General features: G+C 40.7%; 2 protein-coding genes across 2 annotated transcripts; one reads left to right on the top strand and one right to left on the bottom strand.

Annotated features, from left to right (window-relative positions):
- Nucleotides 1–7,902: 7,902 nt before the first annotated feature.
- On the top strand, nt 7,903–10,643 carry LOC311118408 (rhomboid domain-containing protein 2-like). The gene is made up of 4 exons (XM_084193211.1): nt 7,903–8,171; nt 8,725–9,129; nt 9,346–9,493; nt 9,740–10,643. The coding sequence occupies exons 1-4, from the start codon at nt 7,985–7,987 to the stop codon at nt 10,227–10,229; spliced, it is 1,230 nt and encodes a 409-aa protein (XP_084049337.1). The 5' UTR covers nt 7,903–7,984; the 3' UTR covers nt 10,230–10,643.
- Nucleotides 10,644–15,147: 4,504 nt separating this feature from the next.
- On the bottom strand, nt 15,148–17,587 carry LOC311118409 (uncharacterized protein). The gene is made up of 3 exons (XM_084193212.1): nt 16,396–17,587; nt 15,845–16,264; nt 15,148–15,412 (listed from the first exon to the last, which is right to left on the bottom strand). Exons 1-3 carry the CDS (start codon nt 16,492–16,494, stop codon nt 15,383–15,385), a joined length of 549 nt encoding a protein of 182 aa, XP_084049338.1. The 5' UTR covers nt 16,495–17,587; the 3' UTR covers nt 15,148–15,382.
- Between the last annotated feature and the right edge of the window lie 2,078 nt (nt 17,588–19,665).

Below are 19,665 nucleotides of genomic sequence, written 5' to 3'. Positions count from 1 at the left end.
ACCTAGATTAAAACAACGTTTTTCAAAACACTTAGTAAACCAGAACAGTTTTTAGTTCAAACTAAACATTTTTATCACACTAATGTATTATCAGTTTTTCCCCCTTAACTACACTTAACAAAAATATAAATGCAACATGTAAAGTGTTGGTCCCATCACAATATATTTTACATTAGTTATCTTGTTGTTTTTAATCCCACCCTTCAGCTCCACTCAACCCCTCCCATCTATCTCTTAACACCATCCATTTTTTATTTACATTTGCCATATATTTTTCAACTGTGCTGTGATGTTTCACAAAAGTTCTGAACCTTTCTATTCTCATAGTTTCTACAGATTGTAAATTAAAGATAAACATTTTTGTTAAAAGTATTATTATATTATTGATCGATTGACTATGACTTTTCAAATCACCCAGTAGTGCTATCTGCAGAGTTAGCTCCAGGTAAATGTTGCACTTCTTCTTCCTGGACCTTTGACCAAAAACAAGCTACACATGGACAGTACCAAAACAAATGATCTAATGAATCGGTCTCTTCGCAGAAAAATCTGCAGAGCTGGGATGGTTGTATCCCCCATATATATAACATTCTATTGGTTGCAAGAATTTTGTATAATAATTTTAATTGAAAAATTTTAGGTTTTGAATCCGGCGTTGTTTTGCGTATCAGTTCATAAACCATGTGCCATGGTATCGGTACATCGAAAATCTCTTTCCAACTATTTTGCAATCTATATGGCACAGCTGTCAAATTTTTTGTCCTTAAATAAAACTGATATACTTTTTTATTTATCACAATTTTCATTAACCAATTTTGGTCTTTAATGAAGACAAGTTCCTTATTTTTTCCCCCTTCCACTTGCCTCTTCCATTTTTGCGTTAATGCTGCAATTAGTTGGTTGTAATTTTGGGTAGAGCAGACATTTCCATATATTTTTGTTAGCTGCATGTGTGGCATAACTCCACTAGTCCTATTTATGATATCATTTACAAAGATTATACCTTTTTTAAACATTTTTTTGAAAAAATAATAATATAAAAATTATATTTGAGTTTAACCACATTATTTGTTGTATTATTTGTTCTGTCTTTTCTGGTGGATTAAACTGAAATCGCAACCAACTTTCTATGGCTTATTTTTAAAATAGTGATATTTTGGAGATGATTTCATTTTCAGTGAGAGGTTGTAATCTGAATAAAGGGGAAAAGGCCATTCTTGAACATGGGGTGAGATATTCTTATTAATCTGCTAGAAAACCAGTTTGGATTTAAGTATAACTTTTGCATGACTGAAGCCTTTAGTGAGAGGTCTAATGCTTTAATATTTAATAATTTCTGCCCTCCGAATTCATGTTCATTATATAAATAGGCCCGTTTAATTTTGTCTGGCTTGCCGTTCCAAATAAAATTGAATCTTTTTTGCTCATATAGTTTTTAAAAACAGGTCCCTAGATGTAGGCTAGACCATAAGCAAATAGGTAAACTGGGATATGACTAAAGAGTTAATCAGGGTGATTTTACCACAAATAGACAGGTATTTTCCTTTCCATGGTAGAACATTTTTATATATTTTTGCTAACTTTCTATTAAAATGTATTGTAGTGAGATAATTTCTTTATTTCGGGATATGTATACCGAGTATGTCCACATCACCGTCAGACCATTTTATTGGTAAACTACACGGTAATGTAAAAGGTTAGAAAAAGTACCTAGATCCTCTATGAGGCTGTGGAGGGATCCAAATTGTGGATTTAAAAGAAAGCATGAATCATCAGCGTACAATGACATCTTTGTTTTTAAGCCCTTGATTTCTAACCCCTTGATATTATTGTTGGATCTGATTTTAATAGCTAACATTTCGATGGCCATAATAAATAGATATGCAGATAGTGGACAACCTTGTTTTACTCCTCTTGACAGCTTAATACTTTCTGAGAAGTAGTTATTATTTACTATTTTACACCTAGGGTTACTCTACATACTGTAACTTTAACCCATTTTATAAGAGATTCTCCAAAATTGAAATTTAATCCAGGCATTTATATATAAATTCCAGTCGTACTTTATCAAAAGCCTTTTCAAAGTCAGCTATGAATACCAGGCCTGGTTTCCCAGATTTTTCATAGTGTTCTATTGTTTCCAGTACTTGTCTTATATTATCTCCAATGTATCATCCATGTAAACAACCTGTCTGATTAGGATGAATAATATCCGACAATACCTTTTTAATTCTATACGCTATATATTTTGCTAGAATTTTTGCATCACAACACTGAAGTGTAAGGGGCCACCAATTTTTTTAATGGACCGGATCTTTATATTTACCACTTGGATGCTGTTTCAGTAATAATGAAATCAGACCTTGTTGAGTATCTGATAATCTACCATTTTTGTAGGTGTGGTTAAAACATGCTAATAAGGGTCCTCTGAGTATATCAAATAAGGTTTGGTATACCTCGACTGGTATGCCATCCAACCCTGGAGTTTTCCCAGACTTAAAGGCTTTAATTGCATCAAGAAGTTCCTCCTCTGTAATTTGGCCTTCACAAGAGTCTTTCTGTACAGCTGTTTATTTTACATCATTAATAGAAAAATATATATACAATGATCTTCGGTTAGTGGAGATGGAGGAGACTGAAACGAAAACATATGCTTAAAGTTATAGGCTATTTATTACATCTGTTTGCCAGCTCCAGGTAAGCTACACAAGTGGCACAAATTGACTTGCAATGACTCCAGTGATATCTTAATTTCAACATATTTATTGTATCAAATGGTAGGCTACAGTATCCTACAATGGCATACAAATTAATAGCATACTTGATGGCCGGTGACTCAGCTGCCTGCTGTGGCTCTAAAACACACACACAAAAACACGGCCCTCCCCCTTCCTACTGCTCATTCAGTAACAACCTGCCTGCTCACTGCCTGGTAGTCAGCAGCAGGTCACAGTGAAAAATATGTTTTGTTTGAAGAAATGCCATGTTTACCCCCCGCGACATCGTTTTCAAAGTAGCCCAAATGTTAGCAAAACTGCGGACATGGCAACCCTGCACTGAAGCATCTGCTCGTTGCATGGTAACAATAGTCTCTCTGCCTGGTTGGGTTTCTGGTGAGCAAACCAATTATTTTGTGCACTACTGCCACCTACAGTGGGATCCAGTGCAGGACAGCAGAATATAAAACACCCACTGGTACATAACATGTCATGTAATGTCACTACAATAATTGTTCCCTTGTTGTAATTAATGAAGAAGAAAAAAACAGTCTGACACAAATAATTGCAATTTAAAAAGCTTTATTGGAATTTTTTTGTAGTTTTTTTATTTTAAAGAATAGTGCATGTCTCAAAATATTAGAACGAGACCAATATGTGTATTTTTCTAAACATTGTTCCTGTGTCTGAAATTAAGTTTCTGTGTGTATTGGAGGAGTAAGCAATACTCAAAATGTGTGTGTGTGTGTGTGTGTGTGTTGTAGTAGTAGATGGCCATTATTTATTCAAACATCTCAGTTTGGGCAGAGCCACTGGAGAAACCTGTCAATCAAACAGGAGAATAAATAGTAGTTTTCACTTACACATCAGATAGCTGCTCTTTCTCTGCTATCTCATTCTATTTCTATAATTCTCTACCTCATTCTATTTCTATAAATCTCAAAAATGCCCTTGTTATGTTCTACTTCTCCTTCTTCTATTTCCTCACCTTTCCTCAGACTCTTCTTTTCCTCTTTCTTGTCCTCCTTACTTTCTCCAACATTTTCCACCTGCTTCATGTTACTGGCCTGCTCTTGCTTCACTTGCTTTTTTGCCTTGCCCTTTTTCCTTTTGACCTTCCCTTCCTGAATAATTTGGACAAGGAGATAAAGTAATATAAGCTTATGGCTATTTTCTACTCTTGAGCTACGATATCTAGAGTTATGATATACTGTAGGACATATGGCCAATATCCCCTTCCTGTTTCCTCTCACCTGTGGGTACACTCCTGCCATTTTCTGCGCCATTTCCTGGAGCAGCTTCCTGCTGTTCTCACTCAGGTTGGTGATGGGGGCCAGGCGAGGGCTTCCTGTATTGGTGATGGGGGCCAGGCATGGGCTTTCTGTATTTCCTCTCACCTGTGGGTACACTCCTGCCATTTTCTGCGCCATTTCCTGGAGCAGCTTCCTGCTGTTCTCACTCAGGTTGGTGATGGGGGCCAGGCGAGGGCTTCCTTTATTGGTGATGGGGGCCAGGCAAGGGCTTTCTGTATTTCCTCTCACCTGTGGGGCCACTCCTGCCATTTTCTGGAGCAGCTTCCTACCGTTCTCGCTCAGGTTGGTGATTGGGGGCAGGCGAGGGCTGTGGTGGTATGGTAAGTACTCCACAGCAGGCGGAGCAACAATGACAGGGATGTTGGGTTTGGCCACAATAATCTGTACAGACATAGGGTCAAACAATTGAGATGTGACACACACTAGTGATGCGCGGGTTGACTCATAACCAGAAGTCCCGCGGTTATATCCACAGGGCGGCGGATTTAGGGTCATGAAATATTGTTGAATAAACAGAAAACAATACATTAAAAAATCCATAAATGTATAATTATTGTGCAAGTTATATCTATAGGCTATTTGGCATTAGTGCGTAAGCCTAAACTTTAGGGCATAACTTGACGCGCGCCAGATAGACTACACACCAATCACCAAACGCTTTAATTCAATAAGAGAAAAGCTACGAAATGGAAAGTTGAAAATAAAGAAGGGACGGCCAGAAAAGTAATGTTTGGAAAATATTTGGTGAAGTGTTAAAAGAGGATGATGGCAGTGCCTATGTTATGTTTGATGATTGTGAGGCACTATAGAAATTCGACAGTCACAAGAGGGGGATTCAAATAGGCCTATGGCACGTCAAGGGAACAAACAGCCTACTGTTCAGATGGGTTAAATGGAAACTGAAATCTGGACACTGACTGTAGATCTTTAACCTCTCACAGTCTTAATATTAACTCCTGCAGAATTAAGCATTTCTTGCAGTAAAATGATAGGCTACACCAAATGTAGGCTATATTTTGACTCGGGAACAGCAGTGGAGAAATATGATTTATTTCAGCATCTTGAGGGAATGTGAATGCGCAGCTAGGGACTGCTTTATCAGCATCATAAAAGCTGATAATATTTCAACCACATAAAATGTGCATCCAAGCCAAACTGAAATCTTATCAGAAACATGTCTGGTCGTTTTCAACCCGTCAAACTGATGTCATTTGGAAATTTTGCACAGAAAATGTTTCCCTTTCTTTCTTGAGTTATTGCATTTTCTTCTTGATCCCTAAACGTTTTTGGTTTATTTAGTCTTCTATCTAATTATAGACAAGTTGACTAAAAAATAGCCTACCAAAATGTTGGAAATTATAAGCAGAAACATATCCAAATTAGGCACAAAAAAATCCTGCACCCCCTGCTAAGAAATCGTTCTGACGGTGTTCTATATATATATATTTGCGGGTTAGGGTCAGGTGCGGGCCTCAGATTTTCCCTTTATCACATATAGTCGGGCGGTTGCGGATGGGTTATTAGCAATTGCGGGTGGGTTCGGTTGAACAAACAGCTGACCCGCGCACCACTAACACACACACACACACACACACACACACATGTAAGAGCCTATCAGTCGAGGGTCCTTCAGTGAAGCCCCTTTTCTCAGTGGTTCCTTTGAAGGCCCTGGACTGTCCTCAGCAGAGGCATCATTGCCATTATCACGCTGTGTGTCAGAGAGCTAGTTGGTCATAGTCCATTCTCCACATTCAGTCAAAGAGTTACTCAAATACATGCTGCAGAACATATCAGAAAGTCTGACTCATCGAAGGAGTGGAGAGAAAGATCGTAGTCCTCTACTATATCCCTCACTTTAAGCCTTGTCACCTTTCCATCCTCCTCATCCTTCACTTTCAGCGGTGGTGTCCTCCTTTCATGATCCTTTTCATCAGACTGTGTATCAGAGTCAACTAGTCAGAGACTATTCTCCTTACAGTGATGTCACTCAACAAAGACATGGTGTACAACTGTCTTACCTCAGATTCACAGTCAGTGAAGGAGTAGATAGAGATGTCAGAGTTGGAGGATGAGATCACCCCATCATCATTTCTATCCATCAGCCGAGTCACCCTTCCAGACTGAGGAGACAGACAAAGGCATGTACTTAGGGCAGCCATAGAATACACTGGCATTGACTGTCAAGAAAATGTTGAATATTTAGGCAATCCAACATAGTTGTACAAGTAGTGAGTAATTTATGGGTAATTGAAAATGCAAGTGTATTGAAATGCAATAAATGCAACTCCCATAACATTAGGGATGGGGCTAAAGACTTTCCATACTGTAGGATTCTTTAGCATTTCTAATGAATGATTGTCAATTCAACCAAGCCAACCAAAATGGCCATATGAATCAACAGATTGATCTATCTGTTCTGTCTCTATGGGAACAGCAGAGATGTCTGACCTGGCTAAGAGTCTCTGGATTGATGTCCCATCCATCCCCAGATGTCTGTTCCTGCCCACAGCTCACAATGATTGGCTGTGAACAGTAAAGAAAAAATGTAACACTCTTTTGCTCATTTTGGCCTTGGAAATAACTTGGAAATAAATGATGTAGCTATCAATAAATAATTTAAGTAGCTACTGTTATGTGGTTGATTTGAATGTGACATACAGGCCTTTTGTGGATCTGAGGGGTCTGCACTGAAGTAGACTGTCAAGACAATATTCAATTTCAAATGTGGTTAGATAAGGAGGGATATCTGCACTTGCTTTTATTGTGATAACTGCAGTTTGTACATGCAGCATAACTAATGTTTATGTGTTATTGTTTTCAGGTCAGATTTGACTTACAGGCCTTGGACTTCTGCGCTCTTTGCCGGTTGGCCACATCACAGAATCAGGGGTGTTCACCCTCACTGGATTCAACTGTCAACACAACACTCAATTTAAAAGGTGATAACAAAAACAGAAGATTTTTTAAATATATATATATTTGATATTTACCACATAAGGGCGGCGCCTTAAAGCTCTTTTGATTCTCTCATCATTACGATTCATCTTGCTTTCTGCATAAAGGGCATGTCCCAAATGGCACCCCAGTGCCCATATATTGCACTTATTTTGACCTGAGCCCAATGGGCACAGGTCAAAAGTAGTACACTACAGGGTGCCATTTGGGACCAAAGAATGTAAGAGCCTACCAGACGTTCTAAACTCCATGGACGGGTCTATCCAACCGTTTCCAATCGTAGTATTTATTCTCTGCACAGTGTCAGCTAGGGCAGACTATGCACCTGAAACAACCTGACTGAAGAAAGCAATTGTACTGATTATATCAAAGCTGAACACAGTTTATGTAGTGAATTTATGCTTGGTTACGTCACAATAGGTCACATTTTTATGGGCGCGCATAATACGTCACAGGAAAGGCTTGTATGGGACTGGACTGGTGGTATCTCCCCCTGGTCGTAATTTATAACTGTCAAATAAAATCTATCTAGCTATCTAACTGAAATGGCTGTAGAGGACTCTTTGATCATCACATTTGAGGCACATGTCAGCAGGTGGCAGTGTCTTCAAATGCAGCACTTGATGATCTGAGCAACAGTTGAGCAACTTTGTGGTTGTGACGAATCCAAATGCGGAAGTCCAGTACATTTGTTTTTGCTTAGCAAGCTTGCCCGCCTATTTCTACAATTCATCTTCTTAAACTCGGATTTTAAACTTAACCACACTGCTAACCTTATGCCCAACCTTAAATTAAGACCAAAAAGCCTATTTTTGTTTTCATTAATTTTTACGATATAGCCTATTTGTACTTTGTGGCTGTGTTATCTAGTGGGAACCTCTAGCTAGCTAGCTACCTACAATCTGGCTAAAGTGTTGCGCAATATTGGAGGAAAAGTTGATTGATTATTGTGCTTGATTATCCAAGTACTAGTTTGACAAATATGCATTGGTCATCAAAATGATATCCCGAATAATTTTAAAACATATGGTTCAGAGGTTCAAGAGTTTTACTCCTGAGTTCAGGCTCACGAGTGGGATTGTTGCTGTCATTATAGTATCATTTGTTTTGTTTACTGTCACTACATATTTCGGTTTATCAGAGGATGTCTTCAGTCTTGGAATGACAGTTTTTGGCAATGGGCATGGTAAGTTAGCTAGGAGGGTCTGAGTGAATCAACAGTTATATATGCTCAGTAGCTACTTTGTATGAGAGTGTTGTAACGTTAGCTAGCTTGCTAGAATGGTGGTCCTCTGTAGCTCAGCTGGTAGAGCACGGCTCTTGTAACGCCAAGATAGTGGGTTCGATCCCCGGGACCACCCATACACAAAAATGTATGCACGCATGACTGTAAGTCGCTTTCGTCTGCTAAATGGCATATTATTATAATAATAATAATAATAATAATAATATGCCATTTAGCAGACGCTTTTATCCAAAGCGACTTACAGTCATGCGTGCATACATTTTTTTGTGTATGGGTGGTCCCGGGGATCGAACCAACTACCTTGGCGTTTCAAGCGCCGTGCTCTACCAGCTGAGCTACAGAGGACCACATTATTATTATTATTAAAACTTATAGCTAATGTAACAGATGGTGCCAGTAGGCTACAGCAGTAGGCTACAGCACAACACACCAGTGTAGCTTATGTCTGTCAACCCTATCATTTATGTTTTAATCCTTTCCTCTTCCTTTGCAGTGCACAAGCTCATCACATACTCCTTCCACCACAAGACAGTGACCCAGCTACTCCTCAGTATTGGGGTTCTGGTGCCCCTCTGTGGAGGCATTGAGAAGAGTGTGGGCACTGTTCGGTTCCTCCTCATGTTTCTGCTGCTCTCTATCAGCACAGGGGTGTTGTACACCATACTGGGTCTGCTACTGTTTGGTGCATCTGCCCAGAACCAGGTGGAGGGGTTCATTCCAGTGTCCCTCTCCCTTATGGGTATGGCCACAGTGCACTCCCGTATGGTTAAGGGCTTTCTTTTCGGGGTCACTGTACCCATGTTAGCCCTGCCCTGGCTGTTTCTGTTCATCATAACACTTTTGGTCCCACACACTGTCTTCCTTTGCAATGCCATCGCCATCATCGCAGGGGGGATCTGTATCCTTACTCCAACCTCATTGTGGTTCAAAATAACTGATACACTCCTCTGCAGTATGTCACAGCTTTATAAGTGTGCTTAGTAGTGTAGTTAAGTGGTAATAGGTTATAGGTGTTGTATATGAATCCTGCTGCTGAACATTATGGCATGTTTGTTTAGAAAAAATATTGCATCACTGCGTCACACATTCTCCTTAACTTGCACTGGTGAAACAGACGGAAAGGGCTGGCTCTCACTTCTGGACATGTCCGATGCCAGGGCATCAGTGCTGGACAAGAAGATGCCTTTCAGGCTGCTGAGGAACATTGGTGTCCTGTATGTCCCTGCATCAACAGAGGAGAGAAGGAAGACGGTCCACCCACCGTGAGTACTAAGAAAGCACCAGACATATCATTTATCAGACAAGACAAGAGGTCATTAAATAACAATTGCTGTGTGCAAGCCAGAGCACATAATGTACTACAGTATAATGAGGTGCAGTTATAATTGATGATCCTCAGCTGTAATTGAAACTGTACAATAGGCACCTAGTGGTCCCCCATGATTAGATAGAGAATTACTGGTATAGATAGGCTCTCTGAATTCTGTCCACGTTCTCATTGATTGCAGAATCATTCCAACCCCAGGCTCCTACCCAGTCCAAGCCTACGCTCCAGTGTCCTTTACCTCCAACCTACAGGCTACCGAGACCACACCAAAGACATTTGAAGGCTGGGCCCACTCCTACTATACACAGGGGAGCCCTGTTCAGCTCTCAGGTTATTACGGACACAACCATGGATATGGCCTCAAGCATAGCTTTGGGCCAAGTCACGGACATAGTCACGAACATGGACACAGCTGCAGCCACAGCCAAGGTTATGGACATAGTCACGAACACAGCTTCGGCCATGGACTCAGTCATGGGCTTGCATCTGCCTCTCAAACCAGCAGTCACTGGGCTCCAGTGGCTCAACATCCACATTCTCAACATTCCCACCTCAGTCCACTGTCTGTGTCTGTCAGTGCCCCCCAGAGTTTCACAGCAAAGATGCCGGAGTCACTGCCAGAATCTGTGATGGTTCACCCAGGAGCACCTGTGTCTTCACTGACAGATTGATGACTTCAATCCGTAACGGCAAAACTCGCTATAGCTCGATTGAAATGTAAAGGCAATGTTCGCGAAGACCGGAAATTACATTTACATTTCAAGCGTGCTATTTTCAGCAATCACAATCCTTGTAAAAACGTCAACTCTTGGTATAACTAATAACATTTAAAAAATACAAATGTCAGTGTGGTTATAAGCCGCTATAGCTCTGAACTACGGCGATACGGATTTAATCGAGCCCATAGTTGTCATTCAATGTGTTTTCTGTCTCATGTTATACATTGAGATGTAATATGCTTGGACAAGTGTTTTGAGGCAGTACTTGAAGGTCCACTTTTTCTTCACTGATGTTTTTGGTTTTAATATACAAGCAGGCTCTGAATGTTCAAGGTCAAATCAATGCAATAAAGGGTTTGCTTGTCAGTTGATTGTAAGACCACTCCTTTTGGCTTGTGTGTTTTGTACTTTGTGTTTTTTTACACATACGGTAGACAAATCTCTTGGTACTCTTGATTTATACAACCTAGATTAAAACAACGTTTTTCAAAACCCTTAGTAAACCAGAACAGTTTTTAGTTCAAACTAAACATTTTTATCACACTAATGTATTATCAGTTTTTCCCCCTTAACTACACTTAACAAAATATAAATGCAACATGTAAAGTGTTGGTCCCATGTTTCATGAGCTGAAATAAAAGATCCCAGAAATTTTCCAAACGTACAAAAAGCTTCTTTCTCTAATTTTGTATACAAATTTGTTTAAATCTCTGTTAGTGAGCATTTGTCCTTTGCCAAGATAATCCATCCACCTGACAGGTGTAGCATATCAAGAAGCTGATTAAACAGCTTGATCATTACACAGGTGCTTCTTGTGCTGGGGACAATAAAAGAGCCACTCTAAAATGTGCAGTTTTGTCACACAACACAATGCTACATATGTCTCAAGTTTTGAGGAAGCGTGCAATTGGCATGCTGACTGCAGAAATGTCCACCAGAGATGTTGCGAGAGAATTTAAAATTCATTTCTGTACCATAAGCAGACTCCAACGTCGTTTTAGAGAATTTGGCAGTACGTCCAACCGGCCTCACAACCGCAGACCACGTGTAACCACGCCACCCCAGGACCAGCAGAGTGCCCAATGGTGGCGGTGGGGTTATGATATGGGCAAGCAATGAACAGCAACTTCGCACAGCTGTTGAAGAGTGGCACAACATTCCACAGGCCACAATCAACAGCCTGATCAACTCAATGCGAAGGATATGTGTCGTGCTGCTTGAGGGAAATGGTGGTCACACCAGATACTGTTTGGTTTTCTGATCCACGCACCTACCTTTCTTTTAAGGTATCTGTGTTCTTAGAATAAAATACAAAATAGCATCCACTCACCACTAAATTAGATCCATTACATTCAGTTTGTTTTGCAATGCATCGTTCAAAAATTTTGGAAATTCAGAAGCAGGGGACAAGTGGGTGAGGTGATCAAGAGTGTGGGCTACAAGGGCAGATTATGATGTAATCTTTGGAAAATTAACTAGTCGTGCACAGTAAAGAGAAGCCATAAATGACAACCAAGACTAAATAAAGCAAATCAATGATCTCCATTTATTATTTCTTTACAAATGCATGCTTTAAAGTTACTGTTTATATACAAATAGCTATTTTGCATATAAAACTGGATCAAGTGGTAAGAGTCATGTAACACAGGTCAATTTTAAAAAGGCACATTTCTTATTTAAATGACAACATGTACCATACCATATTTGATTCTGTATCACTACAATAGTTGAGGGTTTCTCTATTAAAAGAAACACAAAATGACGTGCTAAAATGATAGACTGCTGAACATCACCCGTATATCATCCACTTGATTCTATTTCATACGGTTACAGAACCTCAGAAAATTGAAGTAAATATTTTGTATTTAGGCTTTCAACCATCAGCATAAGAAAATAAAACTAGATAAAGTTCTTACATATACATATCCCAGAATTAGTGATTATCAGAACACACATAAATGACAGTCAATAAATGACAGTTAATAGATGTATTCATGTTGTACTGCAAGTGCACATACAATACAACACATATTGCATTGCCTAAATGCCGTGGTAGTGTCCAGCTAAACATAACTAGTCGGTACTAAGCCTTACAGTGGGAGAGCATGAGAAAAAAACACCTGGGCATTTTTACAGTAAACCACCATTTAATCTACAACCTTTTCGTTTAATGAACCGATGAAGAACAAGGCTCAATGACTAAACAGTTACTGCAATTTAAATGTAGGAATTGTACAGTACATGGTACAATATGAATGTGCTACTAGTATGCATATTTGACTAATCTTGCACTGCTCTCTGTATTTACACAACCTTCGTGCATCTGAATAGGCAGCCATGTTGAACTTGTAAATACATTTAAAGATGCAAATATAGAATGCTTTCAATGCCGTAGACATTTCAGGAGTTAATTTACAATATATTACTTTTTTTATCGCCTTGTGGGGATCTTCACAGCATGATAAACGTCCAGAGGCAATATTTCATATCATAATCACCTCTGTTTGCGCCTAGTTTCACTTACAAAAACGATGTGTAACATTCAATGTATAATATCTCCAACTTTTCTAATCTGATGGGAAACAATGAAGGTCTGCACTCTATTTTATAAAAAAATCTATTGGTTTATTCCAAAATGTTCCATAACCTTAAAAGGAGCGCGTGGACCAAATCTACACTGAACAAAAATATAAACGCAACATGCAACTATTTCAAAGATTTTACTGAGTTACAGTTCATATAAGGAAATCAGTCAATTGAAATGAATAAATTAGGCCCTAATCTATGGATTTCACATGACTGGGAATTCAGATATGGAACACGCTGTCGTACACGTCAATCCAGAGCATCCCAAACATGCTCAATCAGTGACATGTCTGGTGAGTATGCAGGCCATGGAAGAACTGGGACATTTTCAGCTTCCAGAAATTGTGAACAGATCCTTGTGACATGGGGCCGTGCATTATTGTGCTGAAACGTGAGGTGATGGTGGCGGATGAATGGCACGACAATGGGCCTCAGGATCTCGTCACGGTATCTCTGTGCATTCAAATTGCCATCGATTTAAAATGCAATTGTGTTCATTGTCCGTAGCTTATGCCTGTCCATACCATAACCCCACCACCACGGGGCACTCTGTCCACAATGTTGACATCAGCAAACCGCTCGCCCACATGGCGCCATACACGCTGACTTCTACCTGGTACAGTTGAAACCGGGATTCATCCGTGAAGAGCACACTTCTCCAGCATGCCAGTTGCTATCGAAGGTGAGCATTTGCCCACAGAAGTCAGTTACGACGCCAAACTGCAGTCAGGTCAAGACCCTGGTGAGGACGACGAGCATGCAGATTAGCTTCCCTGAGACGGTTACTGACAGTTTGTGCAGAAATTATTCTGTTGTGCAAACCCACAGATTCATCAGCTGTCCGGGTGGTTGGTCTCAGACGATCCCACAGGTGAAGGAGCCGGATGTGGAGGTCCTGGGCTGGCGTGGTTACACGTGCACAAAATTTGAGAGAAATAAGCTTTTTGTGTGGATGGAAAATGTCTGGGATCTTTTATTTCAGCTCATGAAACATGGGACCAACACTTTACATGTTGCGTTTATATTTTGTTCAGTGTACATGAAAGGCCTGGGGGTTAGGGGTCGATTTGGAGTATGAGCCCATTCCCAACCAATCTTGAATGAATTGCACTACCTCACAGCACGAGTCTCTACAAAATGCTGTCAGTAAGATTACACAACAAGACAATAAGTACAACAAACATTCATTCATACGTCTTTCCATTTAGTGATTATGTGCTGACACGTTACCTCCAAAAACAGTTTAAAACTGTTTTCCGTTACCACTCACCCTCCACCCGAAAGAAATAGGTTAACATATGGGGTTGTGAGGGTGTGCTGTAACGTTAACTTAATCTTCCTTAGCTCCACACGTCCTGAGAGTAGCGGCCCTTGGTCATCAGCTTCTTGATGTAAGCCACAGCCTGTGTGTGTGTGAGACCTCCCACCTCCTCAACGATGTCATAGAAGGAATTCTGCACATCCCGCGCCATGTTCCGAGCATTCCTAGGAAAAGACAAGTGGCAGCCATATTTACAGTAGGCACACAATAATGATGGATTTTCTCTTTCAAAAAACCCTCAAAGCTTGTACATGTACTGTGCCTTCAGGAAATATTCACACCCACATTTTGTTGTGTTACAGCCTGAATTTAAAATGGAATAAATTGAGATTTTCTGTCACTGACCTACACACAACACCCCATAATGTCAAAGTGGAATTATGTTTTTAGAAATGTTTAGAAAGCTATAAAAAATGAAAAGCTGAAATGTCTTGAGTCAATATGTATTCAACCCATTTGTTATGGCAAGCCTAAATAAGTTCAGGAGTAAAAATATGCTTAACAACTCACATAATAAGTTGCAATAATAGTGTTTGACATGATTTTTGAATGAACACGGCCCTCCCCCTTCCTACTGCTCATTCAGTAACAACCTGCCTGCTCACTGCCTGGTAGTCAGCAGCAGGTCACAGTGAAAAATATGTTTTGTTTGAAGAAATGCCATGTTTACCCCCCGCGACATCGTTTTCAAAGTAGCCCAAATGTTAGCAAAACTGCGGACATGGCAACCCTGCACTGAAGCATCTGCTCGTTGCATGGTAACAATAGTCTCTCTGCCTGGTTGGGTTTCTGGTGAGCAAACCAACTATTTTGTGCACTACTGCCACCTACAGTGGGATCCAGTGCAGGACAGCAGAATATAAAACACCCACTGGTACATAACATGTCATGTAATGTCACTACAATAATTGTTCCCTTGCTGTAATTAATGAAGAACAAAAAAACAGTCTGACACAAATAATTGCAATTTCAAAAGCTTTATTGAAAATGCATATTTCAAACATTTTTTGTAGTTTTTTTATTTTAAAGAATAGTGCATGTCTCAAAATATTAGAACGAGACCAATATGTGTATTTTTCTAAACATAGTTCCTGTGTCTGAAATTAAGTTTCTGTGTGTATTGGAGGAGTAAGCAATACTCAAAATATCTGTGTGTGTGTGTGTTGTAGTAGTAGATGGCCATTATTTATTCAAACATCTAAGTTTGGGCAGCAGCCACTGGAGAAACCTGTCAATCAAACAGGACAATAAATAGTAGTTTTCACTTACACATCAGATAGCTGCTCTTTCTCTGCTACCTCATTCTATTTCTATAATTCTCTACCTCATTCTATTTCTATAAATCTCAAAAATGCCCTTGTTATGTTCTACTTCTCCTTCTTCTATTTCCTCACCTCTTCCTCAGACTCTTATTTTCCTCTTTCTTGTCCTCCTTACTTTCTCCAACATTTTCCACCTGCTTCATGTTACTAGCCTGCTCTTGCTTCACTCGCTTTTTTGCCTTGCCCTTTTTCCTTTTGACCTTCCCTTCCTGAATATTTTGGACAAGGAGATAAAGTAATATAAGCTTATGGCTATTTTCTACTCTTGAGCTACGATATCTAGAGTTATGATATACTGTAGGACATATGGCCAATATCCCCTTCCTGTTTCCTCTCACCTGTGGGTACACTCCTGTCATTTTCTGCGCCATTTCCTGGAGCAGCTTCCTGCTGTTCTCACTCAGGTTGGTGATGGGGGCCAGGCGAGGGCTTCCTGTATTGGTGATGGGGGCCAGGCAAGGGCTTTCTGTATTTCCTCTCACCTGTGGGGCCACTCCTGACATTTTCTGGAGCAGCTTCCTACCGTTCTCGCTCAGGTTGGTGATTGGGGCCAGGCGAGGGCTGTGGTGGTATGGTAAGTACTCCACAGCAGGCGGAGCAACAATGACAGGGACAGGGCTGGGAGGAGTCAGAGGCTTTGGGACATCCTCTGGAGAGGGCAGGGCCCGTAGGGCTTCAGCCAGGGTCCAGGGTGCTGAGGTCACAAGAGGAGAAAGGCAAGTCTGGCCAGGCACAGGACCAGAGACTTTCCCTGGGCTCTGTAATACCAGAAACAACAAACAAACTGTCAGGACAGTGCTATGTTATACACAATCTCTAGATATACTGTATAACTAATCTATAAATACATTAGATACATGACTACACTCAATAAGTAAGAGTAACTTACAAAGCGCTGGACTTCATACTTCTTTTTTTCAAGCTTGAGGAGCCTGTTCTTGGCTATGCTGGTCTTCATTTCTGCCATGCTCTCTACCATTTCGGCCATCTCTCCAGTGCATTTCTTGAAAGCCACTTTCAACCTTTCCAAGTCATTCAGCCAACTGTCCAGGTCTACTGCCTCAAGATCTCATTTTGCTGCAGTTTCTCTTCATCACTTGGATCAGTGCCCTCAACTCCTCGCCCCTCCTCCCATTGTCTTCCCTATTCACATCTTCATCCCTCAGTCTTTCATCCTTCCTCCTCCCCATCCACTTCTCAATCCAGGCTCTGAAGCATCCCTCATTCTTCTTCTGCCTCTCTTGGTTGATGTCCAGACCGTCATTGACCGTCTTCAGGCCTTCCTCCAGGTCAAGCTCTATGGAGGCCAGGTTTTCTTTAATTCTCCTCAGGCTCTCCTCATTGGTGTTGGTCCACTGTGTCTTCTTGTCCAGCTGCTGCCTGCAGGGCCGGACAGAAGGGACCACCTCCATCTGGCGTGACACCTTCTTCAGGGCACTCACAGAGGCAGGGAGAGGGATGTTGGGTTTGGCCACAATAATATGTACAGACATCGGGTCAAACAATTGAGATGTGACACACACTAGTGATGCGCGGGTTGACTCATAACCAGAAGTCCTGCGGTTATATCCACAGGGCGGGGGATTTAGGGTCATGAAATATTGTTGAATAAACAGAAAACAATACATTAAAAAATCCATAAATGTATAATTATTGTGCAAGTTATATCTATAGGCTATTTGGCATTAGTGTGTAAGCCTAAACTTTAGGGCATAACTTGACGCGCGCCAGATAGACTACACACCAATCACCAAACGCTTTAATTCAATAAGAGAAAAGCTACGAAATGGAAAGTTGAAAATAAAGAAGGGACGGCCAGAAAAGTAATGTTTGGAAAATATTTGGTGAAGTGTTAAAAGAGGATGATGGCAGTGCCTATGTTATGTTTGATGATTGTGAGGCACTATAGAAATTCGACAGTCACAAGAGGGGGATTCAAATAGGCCTATGGCACGTCAAGGGAACAAACAGCCTACTGTTCAGATGGGTTAGATGGAAACTGAAATCTGGACACTGACTGTAGATCTTTAACCTCTCACAGTCTTAATATTAACTCCTGCAGAATTAAGCATTTCTTGCAGTAAAATGATAGGCTACACCAAATGTAGGCTTTATTTTGACTCGGGAACAGCAGTGGAGAAATATGATTTCTTTCAGCATCTTGAGGGAATGCAAATGCGCAGCTAGGGACTGCTTTATCAGCATCATAAAAGCTGATAATATTTCAACCACATAAAATGTGCATCCAAGCCAAACTGAAATCTTATCAGAAACATGTCTGGTCGTTTTCAACCCGTCAAACTGATGTCATTTGGAAATTTTGCACAGAAAATGTTTCCCTTTTGATCTTAAGTTATTGCATTTTCTTCTTGATCCCTAAAAGTTTTTGGTTTATTTAGTCTTCTATCTAATTATAGACAAGTTGACTAACAAATAGCCTACCAAAATGTTGGAAATTATAAGCAGAAACATATCCAAACTAGGCACAAAAAAATCCTGCACCCCCTGCTAAGAAATCGTTCTGACGGTGTTCTATATTTGCGGGTTAGGGTCAGGTGCGGGCCTCAGATTTTCACTTTATCACATATAGTCGGGCGGTTGCGGATGGGTTATTAGCAATTGCGGGTGGGTTCGGTTGAACAAACAGCTGACCCGCGCACCACTAACACACACACACACACACACACACACACACGTAAGAGCCTACCAGTCGAGGGTCCTTCAGTGAAGCCCCTTTTCTCAGTGGTTCCTTTGAAGGCCCTGGACTGTCCTCAGCAGAGGCATCATTGCCATTATCACACTGTGTGTCAGAGAGCTAGTTGGTCATAGTCCATTCTCCACATTCAGTCAAAGAGTTACTCAAATACATGCTGCAGAACATACCAGAAAGTCTGACTCATCGAAGGAGTGGAGAGAAAGATCGTCGTCCTCTACTATATCCCTCACTTTAAGCCTTGTCACCTTTCCATCCTCCTCATCCTTCACTTTCAGCAGTGGTGTCCTCCTTTCATGATCCTCATCATCAGACTGGGTATCAGAGTCAACTAGTCAGAGACTATTCTCCTTACAGTGATGTCACTCAACAAAGACATGGTGTACAACTGTCTTACCTCAGATTCACAGTCAGTGAAGGAGTAGATAGAGATGTCATCAGAGTTGGAGAATGAGATCACCCCATCATCATTTCTATCCATCAGCCGAGTCACCCTTCCAGACTGAGGAGACAGACAAAGGCATGTACTTAGGGCAGCCATAGAATACACTGGCATTGACTGTCAAGAAAATGTTGAATATTTAGGCAATCCAACATAGTTGTACAAGTAGTGAGTAATTTATGGGTAATTGAAAATGCAAGTGTATTGAAATGCAATAAATGCAACTCCCATAACATTAGGGATGGGGCTAAAGACTTTCCATACTGTAGGATTCTTTAGCATTTCTCTGTTCAAATATTTTTTTATTGAACACACACAAGAATGGTGTATAGGTATGAAAGACATGTGTACAGTTCTTATCTAAACATAAGAGAACAGACATGAACAACAAGACCCAGAGTTCTGGACACAAAACAAATATTACAAAACACGACATACAGAACAGGGACAGGTAGAAAGAAAAAGGGTATATGTAACCCCCCCCCTATTCCACCCTATTCCCCTCCCGACTGCTCGAGTGTCAGGGCCAGCACACGCTGCCCAAAGGTAGATTACAATATGACAATTGAGAGTGCGTTAAAAAGTACAAATTCACAGCACCGACTGGTCCAGGTAAGAGAGGAAAGGCTGCCAGATTTGATCAAATGTTGATAATTTATTGTTCAGAATATATCTAATTCTTTCTAAGTGTACAGTTTTTGCCACTTCGCTGAGCCATAATTTGGTAGAGGGCGCTTCCCTCCTTTTCCAAAACAACAAGATTAATTTTTTTGCCGAAATGAGACTGTAAGAGATGAGTTGTTTTTGGGAGTTGGTTAATCCGTTTAGGGAATCGGACACTCCCAGGATTATCAGAAGCGGGTCTGGGTCTATTGAAGTCTCCAGAACTTCAGAGAGGACCCCAAATATTCCACACCAATAACCATACAGACTAGAGCATAGGGCAAAGCAGTGGAGTAGTGTACCCTGCTCAGCCTGACATTTATCACACATAGGGGATGTAT

Source organism: Coregonus lavaretus (genome assembly GCF_964263955.1).
Source record: "Coregonus lavaretus genome assembly, contig: HAP1_SCAFFOLD_1253, whole genome shotgun sequence".
Taxonomy (NCBI): domain Eukaryota; kingdom Metazoa; phylum Chordata; class Actinopteri; order Salmoniformes; family Salmonidae; genus Coregonus; species Coregonus lavaretus.
This window is presented reverse-complemented; position numbering and strand designations above follow the sequence as displayed.